Raw genomic sequence first — 20,674 nt, forward strand, 5'->3', positions numbered from 1 at the left:
CAAAGAATCGTTTTTAGGATTTTATAAATTGACAAAACATGGTGCTGAAGACCATGTCAATTTAATTTATGATGTACTAAATAAATGTAATTTAGACATAAAAAGATGTCGAGGACAAGGCTACGACGGTGCTGCAGTTATGAGCGGTGTATTCTCTGGTGTTCAGAAACGCATATCCGATATAGTTCCTAATGCTTCATATGTCCATTGCACTGCTCATAACTTGAATTTAGTAATTTCAGATGTTGCAAAAAGCTCATTAAAAATGTCAAATTTTTTTGATGTTGTCCAAACAATATTTTTGTTTTTTAGTAAAAGTGCTCCAAGGTGGGCTTCTTTGGCATTTGGTGACGAAGTTGCTTCAAATATAAGAAATAAAGTTTTAAAAAAAGTTTGTAACACCCGTTGGGAAGCAAGGCATACTGCTGTATATGCACTTAAAGTGAATTATATACAAGTTTTAAAATCTTTAACTAATATAATTTTAACTAGTAATAAAAATGATGAAAAAAATACTGCAGTATCACTAAAGAAAAAAATGGAATCTTTTGAATTTGTAATTTTAATGACAATATGGGAAAAAGTTTTGAAACCATTGTCTGTAGTTTCTAAAATTTTACAGAGTCCACAAACTAGTTTACATCAAGCTGTAGAATATTTACAAGTATGTATTGAAGCAATTAAAAAAATGAGGAATGGTTTTGAAGAACTAGTTTCTTCAGCAACAGAATTATGTTCAAAATGGGGAATATCTATAATACAAGAAAATAAACGCAAGAAATTTGCAAAGAGGCAGTATGATAGTATTGATAATGATAAACGATTATACACAATTGAAGAAAACTTTCGCGTTACCGTTTTTTTGCCCCTTACTGATACTGCTATATTTCAATTACAAGAGCGTTTCAAAGGACTTGAAACAGTTTCAAGAAATTTTGACTTTTTACAACCACTGAATTTAATTAAGTATAGTGAAGAGAATATAATTAAGTCATGTTATGACTTCATTTCATTTTATAGTACTGATGTTTCGTCTGATTTGACCAGGCAAGTTTTATCATTAAGAGATTTTCTAGGAAAAACTGAAATGAAAACAATAAAAGAATTGTCTTTATATATTATAGAAAATGATATTTCATCACTTTTTAGTGAAATACTTACTGCCTGCATAATTTTTTTGTCTCTACCTGTAACTGTTGCATCGGCAGAACGCTCTTTTTCAAAACTTAAGTTGATTAAAAATTATTTAAGAAATTCAATTTCTCAGGAACGGCTCACAAATATAAGCATTTTAAACATTGAAAAAAAGCAAGAACAGATGAATTGAATATTGATTACATAATTGATACTTTTGCAAATCAAAAAGCAAGAAAAAAAAACTTTTTAAAGTAAACATAGTATTAAAAATTACCCATATTTAATAAAATCAATTTTATTGTTATTTTTTTATTATTTATTATTTTATAAATTATATATTATGTGTTTTCATGAAGATAGTGTTTGATATATTTTATTACTAAGGTGTTTCACAAAGTGGTTCTTACTATCTTATTATTTTATCAAAAAATAGAAACTAATGAATACATTAGAATAATGAAAATTATTATTTATTATGATAATAAAACAAAGTCCTAACCAAAGTTATAACAAAATAATGATTCTCGAATTTCTTAATTTTGCTATGTTGTGACGGCTGATTCCCAATTTAAATGCAATAAACATTTAAATTGGGAAAAGAAAGAAAATAAATGTTTTTAAGTGCCGCTATCACTGCTCCTCAGTCCTATACTTATCTATGGTCCTCACTTATATGTGTTCAAAGCTCTACCTATCTGTAAGCAGTATAGCAGTGAATATTATATTAACCACATAACATAATGTATATAGCTAAAAACAACAAGCAATATATTGTAATGACTTATTGGTGCATGAAGATGGTCTCAACTAGGATTAAATTTCTGGGGGGGCCTACCTAACAAAACTATTAATTTAAAATAACCTATAAGCGGCTTATTTCTAAATAAATAAGAAATATTTTTGTGAGGGGTCTGAATCGTATTCGGGGGGGAGGGGGGGGGCCCCCCTCCCCATATTGTTGTGCCTCTGTACATGGGCCCTTTTAGTTGGTCGCACACCCACCAATATGTACCAAGTTGCGGCACTGGCAACATTGTATTAATAACAATATAAAAGTCTTTAAGTAAGAAGTAGAAACACCTCTGTGTTTATAATAAAATAAAATAAATCAACTGTAGGTATAAAATTAATATAAAAACTTAATAATAATAATATTTTAATATTGCATCTTATTATGTACCTAGTTAATATTCAGTCTTCTTGACTAGTTAATAAGTAAAAAAATATCCTTTAAATAACAATATAAACATGAGACCAATAACAATGATCTAGAAACATAATATTTATAATAATTACTAATAGTCATCAGAAACATTGGAAACATCAGAATCTTCAATATCAGACTCACCAAGACAGTCTCTAATTGTTTCACTAGAATTCATATCATAGTACTCTGCATGAAATCTGTTTTTCAAAAGTAATATTACAATATTATTATACATTTGTTAAATCAGTATAAAATAGAATTAAAAATTATCTTACTTTTCTGGGATAATACCATTCTTGCATAAATCTGACAAATCTTTAAATTTGGCAGATGAAATTGGTAATTTTCTTTCATAGCATTTGTTTGGCAATGTTGGTTTTTGTACAAATCTCCCTCTTTTTTTGATGACTTTTAGTTTTTTAGGACATTTTTCAAATTTATAAGATTCATAAATCATTATATCTACATCTTCATCTATTTTTATGAATAATAATAACCTCAATTTAGAGTTCATTACTCTTTCACCAGTTTCTGTTTTTAGAATGTTAGGAAAAAATGTAGTAGAAAACTGTTTCCAATCCAAAAACTCTGTTGATTTTAATTCTATTACTTCTAAAGGCCTGGGATTGGTTCTAGCATTCCTTATTATTGGTGGCCATTCGCTAGGTGCCCATACAGTAGTTTTTTTAATGAACCGTTCAATAGTAGCATGGATGCTATCTACTGGCATTTAGGTATGCCCAGGTAGTAGAAATGTTAACTTAATTTCAGTTATACATTTTAATTCAAACTTAAGGACATACTGAATCATTACAAACATTGCTTTATTCTTATTTTGGCCTGCACATGAGTCACAAAATAATGCAATAGATGTTATAGATTGGCGTTGGTCAACTCTAATTAAATAATTATAAATGCATGAAACTATTTCATTGCAGCCTCTATTACCTATTGTCTCACCCCACAAGTAACAAAAAGCATTTTGGTTTCGACTTTCATAAATGGTTAAATTATAGGTACTAAATTTCCGACTATAATATAAGTTCATATTATCACCCTTGGGGGTATTTAAAACTTTCTGAAGATCAAAGCTGACACATAATGACGTAGTACTGTCTAATGGTTTTTGATATTTTAGAAACATGGCTTTGCAGTCTTCTTTGTCATTTATATGTTGTTGATGATTTATCATTGACTCATCTTGTGAACTACCTCCATACAAATTAATAATATTATTATCAAATTTAGAACATGTACGACATTTATCCTTTTTAGGTAAAATGAAAACCTAAATTATATTCTTCTGTGAATACTTTTCTAAAAAAATATTTAGAAACAGGTATATCATTATTTGTTTTGCAATAATCTTTATAAACAGCATAAAGTCGAAGGATATTCATAAACTCTGCTGGTAAGTACTTTTTGGTGGTCGATGCTCAGCAATAATGAGAAGGAACAGCAGGTAGTTTTTTAATAAATTCATGAAGTTTAGAAACTATTATTTCATTTAATTTATTCTTGGGAATTACTTGTCCACGACTATCACTGAGTGCTGTAGCAACTGGTGAACAATTGTTAGTAGTATAAATTAAAAATTTTTGTTTGATATCTAAAGTTGTTAGTAAATACTGCTGACAAACTTGATATTTCTCACCCATGTATGATAAAAAATAGCTGTAGGTGTTAGAACGTCTACTGATCATTTTGGTTCTTATTCTTTTAACACTTCCTTTTACAACACATTGAATTAAAAAGTCACAATGTCTAGACTTATTTCCAAGTTTCCAAAAATTATCAAAAATAATTTGTCTATCATTTTCAGAAAATTTTTCATAACATTTGAATTGACATTTTTTTTAGTTATACATGAATTTGTTTTAACAAATTTACCTACACCGTTTAATTTTTGAAGTTGTTTAGTTGCACGTATGTTGACCTTCTTTTTTTTTTCTTCCCTCTTCACCAACGACACAAACTTCTTCCAATTGATTTTCTTCATCTTCTAAACATTCTATACCCAAAACACTACTTTTAGTACTACAAGTTTCTAACTCATCAATTAATATTTCACCAGTTTCAAAAAGTTGGCGTGATGGTTCTTTTGAACTATTTACATTGAAAATATTATTTTCTAAATCTATAGTACTGTTATTTTCAGAATTGTTTTCATTACTACTACCAGATAAATTTAAGTTATTTTGGTTAATAACAGATTTGGGTAACCATTCTTCTGTATCACAACTTATTTCAGGAGACTCTTTTGAAGAACTGCCTGTTAAGCAATTATTATAATTTATTTGATTCGGACCAATGATTATTTCTTCATAAATATTATTATCTACCACAACAGTATTGTTTTTAAAATCTGTATGACATTCATCAGAACTCTTCTCATTCATAATGTGACTAAACAAAACATTTGTCAAACGTACATTTTCTGAATTTTCATACGTATAACACTTTGCATAAGGTAATTTAGAGTTGACACTACTTACATCTTCATTATTGCATTGCTTGGTAGCAGCGGCGATTAATTTATTTGTTCGACTTCTGGAAGTCATGATTTAATTAAAATAACACACGCAACATAGAAATATTCAAACAAGCACCAACAGTAGTTATTAAAACATTAATAACACTAAAAACTAAAAAGAATAATTAATATTACTAATAAGAATTCAGATTTCAAAACTTCGTTTTCTATTTAGTACAAAATATATTATAATAATATATAATATTCTAGTAATAAAATTAGATGTTTAGATAGGTATTAGGTACAAGATCTGTATAATACGGAAGCGTTGAAGGGCCAACCATATGTTTTTTTTATCTCATTATTATGGATTATCACAAGTCGTTATTATGAATTATAACTAGTAATAACGGATTCGATAAGTCGTAATAACGGATTCGAATATTCGATAAGTCATAATAATGGATTGAACAACTCATAATAATGGATTGAACAAACTCGTAATAACGAATTGAACAAGTCGTAATAATGGATTATAACTAGTAATAACGGATTCGAATATTCGATAAGTCATAATAATGGATTGAAAAACTCATAATAATGGATTGAACAACTCGTAATAATGGATTAAACAAACTCGTAATAATGGATTGAACAACTCGTAATAATGGATTGAACAAATCGTAATAACGGATTGAACATCTCGTAATTACCAATTACTAATATTACGCGTTGAAGAGTCATTTTTATGTTTTTTGTTTCATAATTATGCATTAAAACAACTCACAAGTCGATATTATGAATTAAAACAAGGCAGTGGCTGTTAAATACTTTAATCGTGTGACTTATTTAGTTATTTCGTTATATCTCAGTCATTGTCATATGTACATTTGGAAATTGGAAGTTGGAACTTGGAACTATTTATTAAAAGGTATGTCAATGGTCATTATTTGCTTTATAATATTAAAAATTATAAGTTTTAATTATCCGATTTAATGACTTAATGTACTTATTATCATCTTGTATTCAATTATAGGTACCTATTGAGTATTGAGGTATTGAATTAATACAAATTTTTTATTATGGATCTAAACAAAACTATAAAAATATATTTTAATATGGGACTCAATTATACAGAAATCTTGGAATTTTTACATTAAAATGACAATATTTCTATGAGCTTACGAACCTTGAAGAGAACATTAAAAAGCTTATCACTTGCTCGACGAAAAAATTTTTCATCTATTGCCACTGTCTCTGATTTTTTGTCATCACAAGTCCAACATTCATCTCAACTCCATGGCTACAAATGGATGCATTTAAAGTGCATTCAGAATGGTTTTACTGTTACTCAAGAAACGGTTCGTTATTTATTGAATGACTTAGATCCTGAAGGTGTAGCTATTCGAAGAAGAAAAAGATTAAGAAGGCGGCAATATCACAATAAAGGTCCTAATTACCTATGGCACAATGATTGTTATGACAAATTGAAACCCTATGGAATTCCTATTAGTGGATGCATTGATGGATTTTCTCGTTACATTTTATGGCTAGAGGCGGCACCAACTTGTAATGACCCCAAAGTTATTGGTGGATTTTTTTTGAATTCTGTTAGTACGCTTAAAGGTTGTCCTACTTCATTGAGAACTGATGCGGGAACGGAAAATCGACATATTGAACAGATACAGAAATTTTTTCATAGGAATAATCTTTCAAATAATCGACCGTTTTTATATGGAACAAGCCCAGCTAACCAAAGAATTGAAGCTTGGTGGGGTCACCTTCGAAAACACTGCAGTCAATTTTGGATGAATATGTTTCAGTCAATAAAAGATGATGGATATTTCAGCGGATCATTTGTTGATAAAAATCTAATTAGATTTTGTTTTATTGACATAATTCGAGTATGTTTATTGTCATAAGATATAACTTATGTTTTGTTTTAAATAAATTCAAATTTTTATTTTTAGAGTGAACTGAATGACATAAAGAATGAATGGAACAGCCATAAAATTCGAAGTACCAAGAATGCAATTGCACCATCTGTTCGTCCAACTAGCATGTTTAATTTACCTCACTTGTGGAACTCAGAATCATATCTGTTTGATGTACCGGACGAAGACATATCTGTGTGTAAAGACGAATGTGTATTTGTTTCTGAATTAATATGTGATGAAACCATTTATGAGTTATGTCATATTTTAATTGAAGAAAATAATTTAGTTGTTACAAATGCTAATGATGTCTATGAAGCGGTAAATTTATATATTGAGTTAAAAATATTATTTGATAAGCTGCTAGAAAATACAATTTAATTTAATCAAACAAACCTTAATAACATTTTTATATTTGATTAAACAAATCTTAATAATATTTTTATTTTTACTTTTACTTTTAGTAATAGTTAAATTTAATGACAAGATGTAATAAATTTTCAGTCTAGAGTGAATTTATTTTTAAAGAGTTATACATAACATAATAATTTTTCAATCTTCTCGAGTGAGTTTTTAACAAAAACAAAAACAGTGAATAAAAATTCAATAAATAACAAATAATTTAAAGAAAAACCTACAAGATATCCATTACCCAAATATTTGATGCCAGTATGCAGTTAAGCTCTTTCCGAAAATCCACAAAGTATTCATACTTTGAGGGAAGTTCTAAAACCCCAGAACAAGTATGAGCTATAGGAGCACGAGCCAGGCCAACTACATTTTTTGTAAATTCCACTTTAATATGGTTGTGTGTTATAACGTCGGCTCCAGTTGAAAATCTTAAAAACTTAAGGCGAATCTCATTTGTTGTTTCTTTAATAAACCTAAAAAGACAAAATTGAATTATTAAATTTATATAAATAGCTAATAGGTACAATATAAAAATAAAAATATAATATAAAAATAATATAATAAAATAAAATAAAATAAAAATACAATATAACAATAAAAAAGGGCGGGTAAGTGTATGTCGCTCTGCTGTACACTGCCGTCCTAACCTCAAAAAGGGTATCTCCGAAAATTAAAATGTTGGGAAAATGACATAACAAGATATGGAACATAATGAACTCATACGCTGTCCCTTAAACTTTTTTTGAAATTTTTTTTTTTCCAATTTACTAATTATTGCCTGTAGAATTGATTGGTGATATTTTTAATTGTCTAGCATAATTCTAAGTATAAGATAATGGACTTACCCTTAAACTTCTAATCAGAATAAGAAGCTAAAAAACAGTAAATCCACTAAACTGGAGTAAAATATTATCTAAACTCAAATATAGTGTTACTAACATAATATATTGTAGTTATAACTTATAACTATATTTAATCTTAGAAATATTATTAATTCCTATCATTATAAATTATAATTCAATATTTAAAATGAAAGATGCAAAATGTCTGATAATATGGAGATACTGTTTTTAAAAGCAATGTAAAAATAAGCTTTTTTCACGTAACTCTAATGATTTTCATGTTACATACCCTGTTTTTGCTAATTATTAGGATTTACTGTGAAAATGCTTCTGTTTTGTGAATATTTATGGACATACCCTTAAAGTTACTAATTTAAACATATGTTTTAGATAAGAAAAAAGTGGAAATACTTCATTTTGGCTTCTGAAATTGATAAAATATCACTATATAAACCTATTTAACCAATAAAATCATTTCGGCCAAAATTGGAGATACCCTATTTTGGCTTAGCACGGCAGTACAGTAGATTACAAGTAGGTCACTGTATAATGCATGATAGGTATTAAATTTGAATCCAATGATATAATATCATTGTATTATACAATTTGTATAAGAAAAACGATTCTGAGCGAAGACGGTCAGTCGGTCTATAATATCTTACTAAGTGTATTTGATGATATTATTGTGAATAAAGTAATTAATTTTAGTATTAGGCATTAGTATTTACTATAGTCGGTAATTTAATTTTTCCCAAAAAAATTACATTTTAAAATGCCATTGCGTGTATGTAAAATATAACAATATACTCTAAAAGTTTCATATACCAACAAATAATATTTTTAAATTATAACAAAATAACTAAAATCATTATTCTTGATTTAAATATGAAATGTTGTCTAAATTTGAAATTAAAATGTCTGTAAAAAATAAATGTATTTATGTATTTTTTAGATTTTTTGGTTACAGTATGAATTATTTATGAGAATGTTTGTTTTAAATTTTCAATTCTTAGTTATAAAAACTAAACATTTTATAATTTTTTAATTACAATGATTTATAATTTTCGAGATATTGATAAATGTTGGCAAAATTCGAACTTTAAATGCTTATAAAAAAAATTGTGACTACAGATTTTTAATATTTATCATCTACCTTTGAAATAATATATTAGGAGCATTCTATTAAATTTTCAAGAATTTTTTAGATTTTAAAAAATTCAAATTTTATAGATATTTAAAGAAAAAAAAACTAAAAAGATTGGAAATTGAAAATGTTTGTTTACAGCTCAAAAAAATTATTTAAAATTTTTAAATATTTTGAAAATGGTATGGTGTATAGAAACTGCTTATATAAACATTCAGTCAAAATTTCATGTATCTACAATAATTTCTTTAAGAGTTACACCAAAAACCAAAATCGGTTTTGTCAAAAATCAATGTTGCGTAAAAATTCCTGTTTTTTCCTTAATTTTCCATTTGTTTTTCACGTTACTTTTGAAAACTACTGGAAAATGTTTACTTTTGACCCCCCAAAGTACCAACTAGATTCACTTTCCTGTCAGAAAAGCTACTATTGAAGAAAATCTAAGCACTTTTACTGTGCTAAAACGTGATGACAGACACAAAAAAAAAATATAAAAAATATAAAAAAAAACACACATCATTGTAAAAACAATACATTCATCGCTTCGCTCAGAATCTAAAATCAATGCAAATTTAAAAATTATTCTTTGTTAATGCTATAAACCTACTTTTTAAGAAATCCAAATGTCTTGATTTCATCAGTATTGGTTTCGGTGTATGATAAAATGTTGAGGATATTTTTTGCGGTAGGCTCCATTGTTTTGTAGAGCGTAAGTAGATTTTTTTGAGTAATTAATGTGTTCATCGTAACTTCTTTGAGCTCTTTACGGAATTGCTCAATAATGAAATGCGGTTTTTGTATTAACTCCTTATGAGATATTTCTTCCAAAAGTTCAACGAGATTGTATTCATTTGGCACTGTTCTGCATTCAAGAGTGCTAAATGCCTCCAACAAGTCATCCTCGTCTACAGATGAAATATCTTTCAGCGCGGAATTCTAAATTTGGTTGTCACTTTCACCAAGAGTTAACAAAAATATTGGAATCAATTTTGAAGTTACATGACCATACAGCATTTGTTCAATAATAGGCATAGCTAGTTTAATAGGAAAGTACTTAGCATTAACCCAACCAACGTACAATATTTTAGCCATTGACTTCCACTCTTCCTCTTTAAAGTCATGTCTCATACATGGAATTTTGACATTTGTACCAACTGTGCACGTTTCATACATAGTGGTCCAAAATTCTGAAATTGTATCCCTAAAAACACCACCTGCATCTAAGCCTTTTTCGGACTCACCATTTGGAAGAATAAGTTCAACCATTAAGTTTGAACATTTTTGTTTATCGATGCTTTTGAATGCTTCTATCATTTCTACAAAAACATTGCCGCGGTGAAAAATTAGATGCATAGTGGGCATTATATTCTCAGCATCTTTACTTGTAATGCTCGAACTGGTAGACGGAATGGCAGCATTACATTCCAAATCTAAGTCTCGGTAAAACTCCTGTATTATTTTACCTATGAATAAAATACTAAATATTATGATATGGACTACAAATTTATTATTCTATTTATAGTGATTGTTTGGTAGGTATTTCAAAAACGCATAAATTATTATTCATTATAGTTACAAATCTAAAATAATTTTTTTTTTATGTTATGATTATTAAAATTAAAATTGTGCTTGAATCGGAAAATTATTGAATGGGATGCAATATTATGTTAAATAATATAATAACTATAGGAGTTATTAAATTATAATATTTTATTTTTTAAAGAAGCTAGTCCTCCAGATTTATGAATGTGTATGGTATTAACCTTGATTGTTCATGATGTCCTCTTCTAATGAACTAGTAGGCGATAAACCTAGTTCCACAATATCATACATGGTTGATGAATGTAAAGGTATGGTAATATCGCCTTCATCACAGTCTAAATTTGTTGTTATTTCATTATGATCAATTTCTAAATAATAAAATATATTAATGTGATACATATTAAATTAAGTAATCTATAAGAATAATGTAAGTCACCTTCAACTATAGAATTATCACCAACAAAAAATTCCAGAGTTACATTTTTAGGTGGATCAGGGGTTAGAGGATTTACATGTTCTATAGAAGCTTCAGTATAATTTTTTGAATTTTGAATAAATGAACGGATACCACTTTTTCTACGAGTAGCTAGGTAATATCTCAGTTTTGGCAAACCTAAATAAATACATTACATAGGTACATAAATATAAAAAATTAGCAAGACAATTAAAAAATAATTACCAGTTTTTTCATATAATCCTACAACTGTTGTATCTTCTTCCATAGGTTTTCTTTTAAAATCAAACATTTCAACATCCAACTCTTCCCAATTGCCAAAAACTGTCATATTATCCTGACCGAAAAATAATTCTTTTGATTTTTGAAGTAAATCAATAGGCTTCGCATACTTGGGACACTGAATACTTCTAATACCACCGCCAGATGGTTCTCTAACCTATGTAAATTAATAAATATTAAAGAAAAAAAATACCGGGCAAGTGCGAGTTGGACTCGCGCACCGAGGGTTCCGTACAAACCTGTAGGTATATAAGTAAAAGTTTTTTTTATTTTTATTGCAAAATGAAATTTATAACATAAAAATATGGAAAGCTGGAGGATCATAAATTAATGACAAAGGTATCTTTATCGTTCCAGTAATCCTTCATTTTATATTAACATCTATCATTTATTTTATAATATAACAAGGGCAAGCTTTTTTATCAAAGTTATTTATTTACAGTTTTTTAGTCACTATTTAGAAATCTGGTACAAAAATGTTAATTAAGAATTAAATTTGAACCAGATTTGTAAATGGTGACTGAAAAAGGTATGATTAGTACCACATTGAACATTGAAGTTCGAAAAAACGTTATCTATAGTTGTACTACTTCGTGTAGTGCTAGTGTTTATTAACGGAAACATGTTTAGGGATGAAAAAAATGTGGAAATTCCATTTTGGGGATTCATTCTAAAATCGATATTGAAGTCTCCCACAGCAATCAGACGAGAACATGATGTATACCTATTGAGGTTGTTGTCGTATATTGCTGTATTTATGCATTCTATTGCAACATTAATTGGACATTGTGGTGACCTATATACAGTTATCACTCTGACATTAAACATTTCAAAATGCAAGCATTCACAATGGCCGTTTGCAGCGCCTGGGTTATTTAAATAATATTTTATCGCGTTCATCGCGTTCATGAGATAAGGAGTAGTAACTTTGAAATTTTCAAAATTGTCAAAAATATTTTTCAAAAATATTTTTTTTTTATATGATGAAACTAAAAATTTACGGTTTTCGTAATTTTTCCTATATCTGTACTATAAGACGTGACTTCGTACGAAACTTCAAGATTCTAAGTTCACAGGAAGTACCCTGTAGGTTTTGATTCCCGTGCGAGTTTCGAAAATTTGACAGACGGACGGACGATATGCGGCTTAAATTGTTATTATTTCTTTCGATTGCGTTGACATAAAAGTTTGATTTTGTTACAGTTTAAAGGTATTATAGACTTAAGTATTTAATATGAATTTTAATTTAATACCTCAACGCGTTCATGAGATAAGGAGTAGTAACTTGAAATTTTCAAAATTGTCAAAAATATTTTTCAAAAATATTTTTTTTTTATATGATGAAACTAAAAATTTACGGTTTTCGTAATTTTTCCTATATCTGTACTATATGACGTGACTTCGTACGAAATTTCAAGATTCTAAGTTCACGGGAAGTACCCTGTAGGTTTTGATTCCCGTGCGAGTTTCGAAAATTTGCGGAAATTTGCGGCCTAAATGGCTGTATCTTTTGATTGCGTTGGCTTAGAAGGTTGATTTTTCTACAGCTTCCAGGGACAGTAGACCTGAGTATCATATACAAATTTCAGTTTGATACCTCCACGCGTTCCTGAGAAAAACGCTCTTGACAGACGGACGGACGGACGGACAACAAAGTGATGTTATAAGGGTTCCGTTTTTTTCTTTTGAAGTACGGAACCCTAAAAATAGATAAAATAATTATAAATAAAATATGTATAGAAACAACCTGTTTATATTTATTATCTTTCTTATCAAAATGGAGCCAACCAATTTGAATAGATCTGGTTGTTTTGAATGCATTACTCTTGAAGGTTCTGTAATGAAATTTGGTTTTTAACAATACCTAGTTACTAGTTATGTTAGAACCGTATAACTGTTAGAAGCATTATTAAAGATGTAAGAAGTAAGAATAAACTAAGAAATTGTACTATGAAAGAAAACTACAAATTAATACTACTATCTATATTCTATATTATGTACTTAGATATATATATATATATATAGATAGGCAGTGGTGTGGTGAGTGATGACAAAATATCAGAACATAAGTTTGAAGTACCTAGCATGAAGTATGAAATTATACAAGCTTTACTAAATTAACTTACTTTACAAGTGGTTGTTCAGTATCGTCAGAACTACACATTTCGCCAAATGATCTCCTATTTTCATTTTTGACTTTGTTCATCAACTTGTCTAGTAAATTATTTTTTTTATTTTTTTTATATTGATTTTGTTTGGACCAGTTTATCAAGGCCATTCGATCACCATACCCCGGTAACCAATCACACAATTTATAATCATCTTCTTTTAAGACTGATATAACTGCTAAATCAACCTATAATAAATTCAAAACTCACTCAACTAATTTTAAATTAAAATGTACATAAAGTTATTAATTTAAAAAAAAATAACTTTTAGAAAAAAGTAATACCTTATAGTGGCTTAGTAGGCACCTAAATTAAAGCAATAAACATTCAAATACATTCAAATACAGATCTTTTATAATTTATAAAATTAAATTTTATAGTTTATAGTTTTATAGTTTAACATATATGTATATATGTATATTTATACATTTATAAATATATTTTTTTTTTCTAAAACAATTTCAGCGATTTTGTTAAGAATACAGCCAAGACTAATTTTCCATGATGAATTCAATTTAACAAAAGGCTGAGTATTAGTAGGAATAATCGAATAATGTATAAATAATACTATTTAGTATTTTGAGCAACTTTGAATGCCACATGATTCAATCATTAACTGACAATGGTGTCTCACAAGATTAAACAAGAAATAAAATTCAATAAATGAAACATAGGATGATAATTGAGATCTTAATTTGTGATTAAGATTAATTAGGTACTAATATAAACACACATAATATTTAGCTATCTACCTTGTTAAAATCCATCTCTCTGGCCACTTTATCAGCATTCTCAATGTTCCTGCTTTTCAAAAAATCAAGGATAGAGTTCATGACTGATGCTATTACACTGAAAAATTATAAATATTTTACATAAAGGATTTACATTTATTTACATATTTTCAGGATTCAATCATCACAGAATAATCTATGTTAGGCCATTGAGTATTTGAGTACCTAGGTACTAGCTATTATAGCTATAATAATATAATAGGCAGCATTAATATTTGATAGTATACCTATATTATACCTCAATAAACACTTAAATACTCAATTGTTATACTTAATTTATAGCCTATAGGCAGCTAATTGTACATAAAAAAATATCTTTAATAAAATTATAAAGCAAACAATTATTATCAACGTACCTTTGACAAATGGCAGTAAATAAATTCAATTTCCAAATTTACGTTTGACAAAGAATGACCCAGCAGGACTGTACTAATACAGATAGTCACAGTAGGATACATGGGCAAGAAGTGAGTTGCTGAAGTACTGTACAAACATCGGAACACGGCATTGTTCTCTTGTGGGCCGTAGGATAGTCAATACTCGGAATTTACCATATTTATAGAATTGCGCGAAGAGTGCACGAGATAACGACCGGTTATTTATTATCGGCTATCGCCATAATATACTATTAATATAACTATTACTTACTTTTTTTAATTGTTAAGAGGACATAACACTGGTATTTGTTGTCTCCGTCTTACCAGTGCGCAATATAGCAAAATTACGCTCGGCAGAACACTTGTAGCTCCTTTAGTTTAAAAATTAGAGTGAATCGACCTATAATGAAACTTGATGGTAAGAACATTATCTGTGTTTGTACGTTGGTTTTTTACGATAATTCAATTTTTAAGCAAGTTATATGTATATAATTTACGGTAAATTAAAAATGGTCATAACTCACTTAAAAATTGAATTATCGTAAAAAACCAACGTACAAACACAGATAATGTTCTTACCATCAAGTTTCATAATAGGTCAATTCACTCTAATTTTTAAACCAAAGGAGCTACTAGTGTTCTGCCGAGCGTAATTTTGCTATATTACGCACTGGTAAGACGGAGACAACAAATATCAGTATTACGTCCTCTTAACTGCATATTATAATATATATAAGTTAAGTTGAAAATCTACTCATCATTATTTGTATTTTGCTAAAGGGCTTAAAACCCGTTTAATATAATATACAAATAAATCAGTGGCGTAATTCAACTTCAGTAGGTATATTATTCGATTGGAAAGTGAATCTAGTTGGTACATGGTACTTTTGCCTTTTGGGAGGTCAAAATTTAAAATTTTGAAAGGGTCGTGAAAAACAAATGGAAAATTAAGGAAAACACGGGAATTTTTCGCTAAACCGATTTTGATTTTTGGTGTAACTCTAAAAGAAATAACAGAAGTTCCATGAAATGTTGACTGAATGTTTATATAAGGATTTTCCACACAGCATAACATTTTCAAAATAGTTTGACTTATTTTGAGTTGTTTACGGACATTTTCAGTTTCCAATTTTTTTAACTTTTTTTTATATAATTGTCAATAAAATTTTAGTTAATGGACCAAAATGTCTGAAAGTTTAATACAAGCTTTCTAATATATTGTTAAAACATTAGTTGAAAAATGTTAAAAATACATAGGCACGATTTTTTTTTATAATCATTTAAAGTTCGAATTTTGTCAAAATCTCGAAAATTTCAAATCATTGTACCTAATTAAAATATTATAAAATGTTCAGTTTTTATAACTAAGGGTTGAAAATTTAAAACAAAGATTCTCATAAATAATTCACACTGTAACCAAAAATTCTAAAAAATTTATAAACACATTTATTTTTTACAGACAGTTTTAATTTCAAATTTAGACAAAAATTCATATTTAAACCAAGAATAATGATTTTAGTTATTTTGTTATAATTTAAAAATATTATTTATTGGCATATGAAATTCTTAGAGTAGGTATATTGTTATATTTTATAAACACGCAATGGCATTTTAAAATGTAATTTTTTGGAAAAAATGAATTTAACCAACTACCTATAGTAAATACTAAGTTAATTACTTTATTCTCAATTATATCATCAAATACTCTATTAGTAAGATATTATAGACTGACTGACCGTCTTCGCTCAGAATCGTTTTTCTTATTCAATAATATCACATTTTTTTTTTTTGGTCCTGGGGGGGTTTGAACCCGAAACCCCCCCGTATGTACGCCACTGACCATAGCATAGGCGCAACTTAAAATTCTAGGGTGGCTCCAGCCCTCATTTACAAAACTTCAACCTTAAATATCCTATAGGAGGCCATCCCACTCCCACCCATTGCATACAAACACAACATATTTCTGAACCAAGAGAAAAACCTATTGGATTTACAACAATTTGTTTTATTTTATGTATAAGACACTGTCGTGAGCAACTTAAGCCAATCATAAAAATGGTATACTCCACTCAACATTTTATACACCAAGTTACCTATTATAGTATCTTAATATAGTTTCTCAAATATCGTTCGAAATGTCTTTCTCAATATGAATAATCGAATTTTACTTGAAAACTTTTGTTTTTAAAATATTTTTTTATTCCCAAGAGAAAATAATATTATTTAAAATTAATAAAAAATATTTTTGGGGGGGTTAAATCTTAGTCATGGGGGGCTAAGCCCCCCTAGTTACACTACTGAGCCACAGGTGCGCTGTCTTGTTTTAATTCATAATATCGACTTGTGAGTTGTTTTAATACATAATTATGAAATAAAAAACATAAAGATGACTCTTCAACGCGTAATATTAGTAATAGGTAATTACGAGTTGTTCAATCAATTATTACGAATATGTTCAATCCATTATTATAAATATGTTCAATCCATTATTACGAGTTTGTTCAATCCATTATTACGAGTTGTTCAATCCATTATTACGAGTTTGTTTAATCCATTATTACGAGTTGTTCAATCCATTATTATGAGTTGTTCAATCCATTATTATGACTTATCGAATATTCGAATCCGTTATTACGACTTATCGAATCCGTTATTACTAGTTATAATTCATAATAACGACTTGTGATAATCCATAATAATGAGATAAAAAAAACATATGGTTGGCCCTTCAACGCTTCCGTAGTATAACAAGTCTAAAGCTCTAAAGTGTATTATTGTCTATACAGTTGCAATGTTGTATATTGTAAATTAAATATAACATTATATATTTATAGGCTTATAGCATTTGCCAATAGATGGCACAGCAGTCGTGGTTGTACCGGTGTCAGAAGAGGAAGCGTTGTACATTTGGCCCAGACCCTGCACTCCGCCGACTAATTCGTTTCCAGTCATATATATCTTAGTCCATGCTTCTAACCATCGATATCATGATAAAAAGTTAGTTATCTCACCACTGATTCATTAAAATGTTTAGTGATTATTCATGCAGCAACACGGTGTGTAGACGTGTAATGTGTTAGCCTATATAATTTAATATTTATACAACAAGCAGTGGCGTTGCCCCGGTTGCCCGGGTGGGTTGTTGGTTGTTTAAACCCCCCCTCCCCGTTTAATTCGAACTGTTATAATCGGACTACACTATACACTTCTACAGTTGTTGACTTATGTTTTATATCTTATAAGTTATAGTGTATTAGTAGTAAATGATAACAATATGATGATTATGAATAATTATAATTTTTAATTATTAAATTACAAATACTATTATTTATACTTTATAAGCAGTGAGAAGTAAATAGATATTATTTAAAAATGAGTTGTTTTGTACCAGGCTGTGTCTCTGGCTATCCAAAAACAAGAATGTTAAACAAAAAAAATGGAGTGGAAAATGTGTCTGTTTTCAAACCAAAGGTAATTCATTTTATATTTAATATATATATTTTGAACTTCCTTTATAATACCCATGTAAGTATCTATATTAACTATTGAAACCGAAATTGTTTATAGGACGAAGAAGAAAGAATGATATGGAATAAATCAATACCCAGAGCAGATAGAATATTGAAAATGTCTAACTATGTTTGTGAGTTACACTTCCAACCTGAGTGTGTTGATAAAACGTATAGTACTGTTTTATCAGATGGTTCATTATTCACTATGGATAGAGGTATACCACAGTGGCGCCGAAGTCCGTGTTTATGTATGGCAGCTGCCATACATATAAAAATTTGGCTGGGGGGTGGGTCTTTAGATGAAAATTAATAGGAATAGGATCACAAATTATTAAGTAATATTGCCCATTGGGCATTGAGAATATTTGGTATTAAACATCAATGTTTTCGTTGAACCCTGAACAATAAACGCTAAATAGTTCATAATAAATAATAATACAATCAATAGTAAGAACAGTAACAACTATTAGCGCAGAAATCGGTGTCAGTTGCTTAGCACTAGTCAGCAGTCAGTCATTACTTTATTAAGTATTCAGGTCAGAGTGAGCGACTTATTTGTTATTTTTGTTGAGTTTATTGTCTACTAGTGTTCATGTACTATTTCTGTTAACTGAATAGTTTATAATTAAATGAATTATTATTTAATATACTTAGTTTATATTTTTAGTTATCACTTTTTCTATTATTTTGACTTTTGTCTTTTGAGTTTTGACTTTTTAAGCACGTTTATTTTTAATAATTAAAATACTTTATTACCCATATTAATATATTATATGAATGTTAATACTGCCTTATCGACTATTATTACATTTAAGAATTGAGTATACTTATTTTATGTACATACGTATATGGTATATCCGATATCGTATATAGAAACATTAGAAACAAATATTTTGAACAGAACAAAAATAATAATAGAAACCATCAACCAATAAAGGTATCCGCCGACCGGCGACCATCTACCCCACTACCATAATTAATTATACTACATTATTACCGTCCATCTATTATGTTATCAACAATGCAACATAGTGTCCATAAATAGCTATTGATTCCTATACTCTATAGATTGTGATACAACACTATCTTAGAAAATCAACTGCGCCTTCACTAATATAGTAATATAATTAGCCAGCTATTATACAAATATACTGTGGTCTGTGACATTATATAAAACTGCTTAACTGTGTTTGTTTTATGTTTAAACTTTACAAAATTATAAAGCTTTAACCAGTAACCATATTATTTAGAGTTAAATTGTCTAGTTGTGATTTGTGAAGTAAGTTACTTTATAGTTTCTACTAAAAATATTTAAATATGAGTTATATTAGTAAATGTGATTGCGGTAAATTAAGTTCTTCAATGAATGATTTAAATTGGAGTAGACATGTTAACTCATGTAAAGTACGAAAATTTAAAAGAAACACATGACATAAAATCTTTTTTTTCTGGAAGCAATAAAAAAAGCAAATTGTCTCACCAAATTACTGATGCAAAAAATAGTAAGTACTTACTTCATTTATTTAATTGTTTTATTTTCTTTTAAAATAAAACTACAGATATCAAATAAATAATTTTATCTTAATAAATAGGTAGGTATTATCTTAAATAATAAATATAAATCTTAATAATATATTAATATGAGTAATTTATTATTAGTTATGTATATCTATCGGCTATCTCATACTGCTTATTGTACTATTACATACGTCTTGTCTTATTAGTTTTTACATTAATTTATCCCACAACTGTGAATTTGGAATATAAAATACTTAGTAAAAAAAGAGTAATAAAAAAAAATAAAAAAAATATGTTAGTTAATAAAGAATGTTCTGATGAAAATTATTTTCAAAAATATACTTTATTTAATTAATTTTTTGCAAACTATAATATTACCTTTTTTATAGGTAACTCATTTTTAAGTAGGTTTTTTTTTATATGTACTTACATTTGTATACCTACTTATAAACTTATATGATAGGTACACGCAGAGTGTTTTTATGATCAATTTCCTTATTAGATATACAGCTGGGACAATCTTTAATTTAATCCATATTTTTAGCTCTTGTTGATTTAAACGAAGAACCAGTACATAAAGAATCTTTAAATAAATGTGAACTTCGACAAGATACTGAGATAAACACATGTTTGGAAAATAAAGGTATGTACCTATCCATATTACACAACTTTTTTAAATTATTTATATCATTTTAAATATTTAATTGTTTACACCTAAATTAACTCATCAACTTTTGAAGATAAATATCCTTATTGGATATACAGCTAGGACAATCTTTAATTTAATCCATATTTTTAGCTCTTGTTGATTTAAATGAAGAACCAGTACATAAAGAATCTTTAAATAAATGTGAACTTCGACAAGATACTGAGATAAACACA

The 20,674-nt window shown here is 28.2% G+C and overlaps 2 protein-coding genes and 3 pseudogenes across 2 annotated transcripts; 2 read left to right on the forward strand and 3 right to left on the reverse strand.

The window, feature by feature from the left end:
• The first annotated feature begins 538 nt into the window (after window positions 1-538).
• Window positions 539-1,392, forward strand: LOC149059731 (zinc finger MYM-type protein 1-like; annotated as a pseudogene).
• A 1,682-nt stretch (window positions 1,393-3,074) lies between these two features.
• LOC149059732 (uncharacterized) lies at window positions 3,075-4,343 on the reverse strand (annotated as a pseudogene).
• A 1,614-nt stretch (window positions 4,344-5,957) lies between these two features.
• Window positions 5,958-7,076, forward strand: LOC149059733 (uncharacterized). Its single transcript, XM_089225829.1, has 3 exons — window positions 5,958-6,721; window positions 6,788-6,964; window positions 7,041-7,076. The coding sequence occupies exons 1-3, from the start codon at window positions 5,993-5,995 to the stop codon at window positions 7,074-7,076; spliced, it is 942 nt and encodes a 313-aa protein (XP_089081955.1). The 5' UTR covers window positions 5,958-5,992.
• Window positions 7,077-7,385: 309 nt separating this feature from the next.
• Window positions 7,386-12,335, reverse strand: LOC149059734 (uncharacterized; annotated as a pseudogene).
• A 752-nt stretch (window positions 12,336-13,087) lies between these two features.
• LOC149059735 (uncharacterized) lies at window positions 13,088-14,681 on the reverse strand. The gene is made up of 4 exons (XM_089225842.1): window positions 14,347-14,681; window positions 13,553-13,782; window positions 13,174-13,261; window positions 13,088-13,126 (listed from the first exon to the last, which is right to left on the reverse strand). The coding sequence occupies exons 1-4, from the start codon at window positions 14,425-14,427 to the stop codon at window positions 13,088-13,090; spliced, it is 438 nt and encodes a 145-aa protein (XP_089081968.1). The 5' UTR covers window positions 14,428-14,681.
• Between the last annotated feature and the right edge of the window lie 5,993 nt (window positions 14,682-20,674).

The sequence above is a fragment of the Diuraphis noxia genome, unplaced genomic scaffold, assembly GCF_037042655.1.
Source record: "Diuraphis noxia isolate RWA-SAM2 unplaced genomic scaffold, SU_Dnox_SAM2 contig0001, whole genome shotgun sequence".
Taxonomy (NCBI): domain Eukaryota; kingdom Metazoa; phylum Arthropoda; class Insecta; order Hemiptera; family Aphididae; genus Diuraphis; species Diuraphis noxia.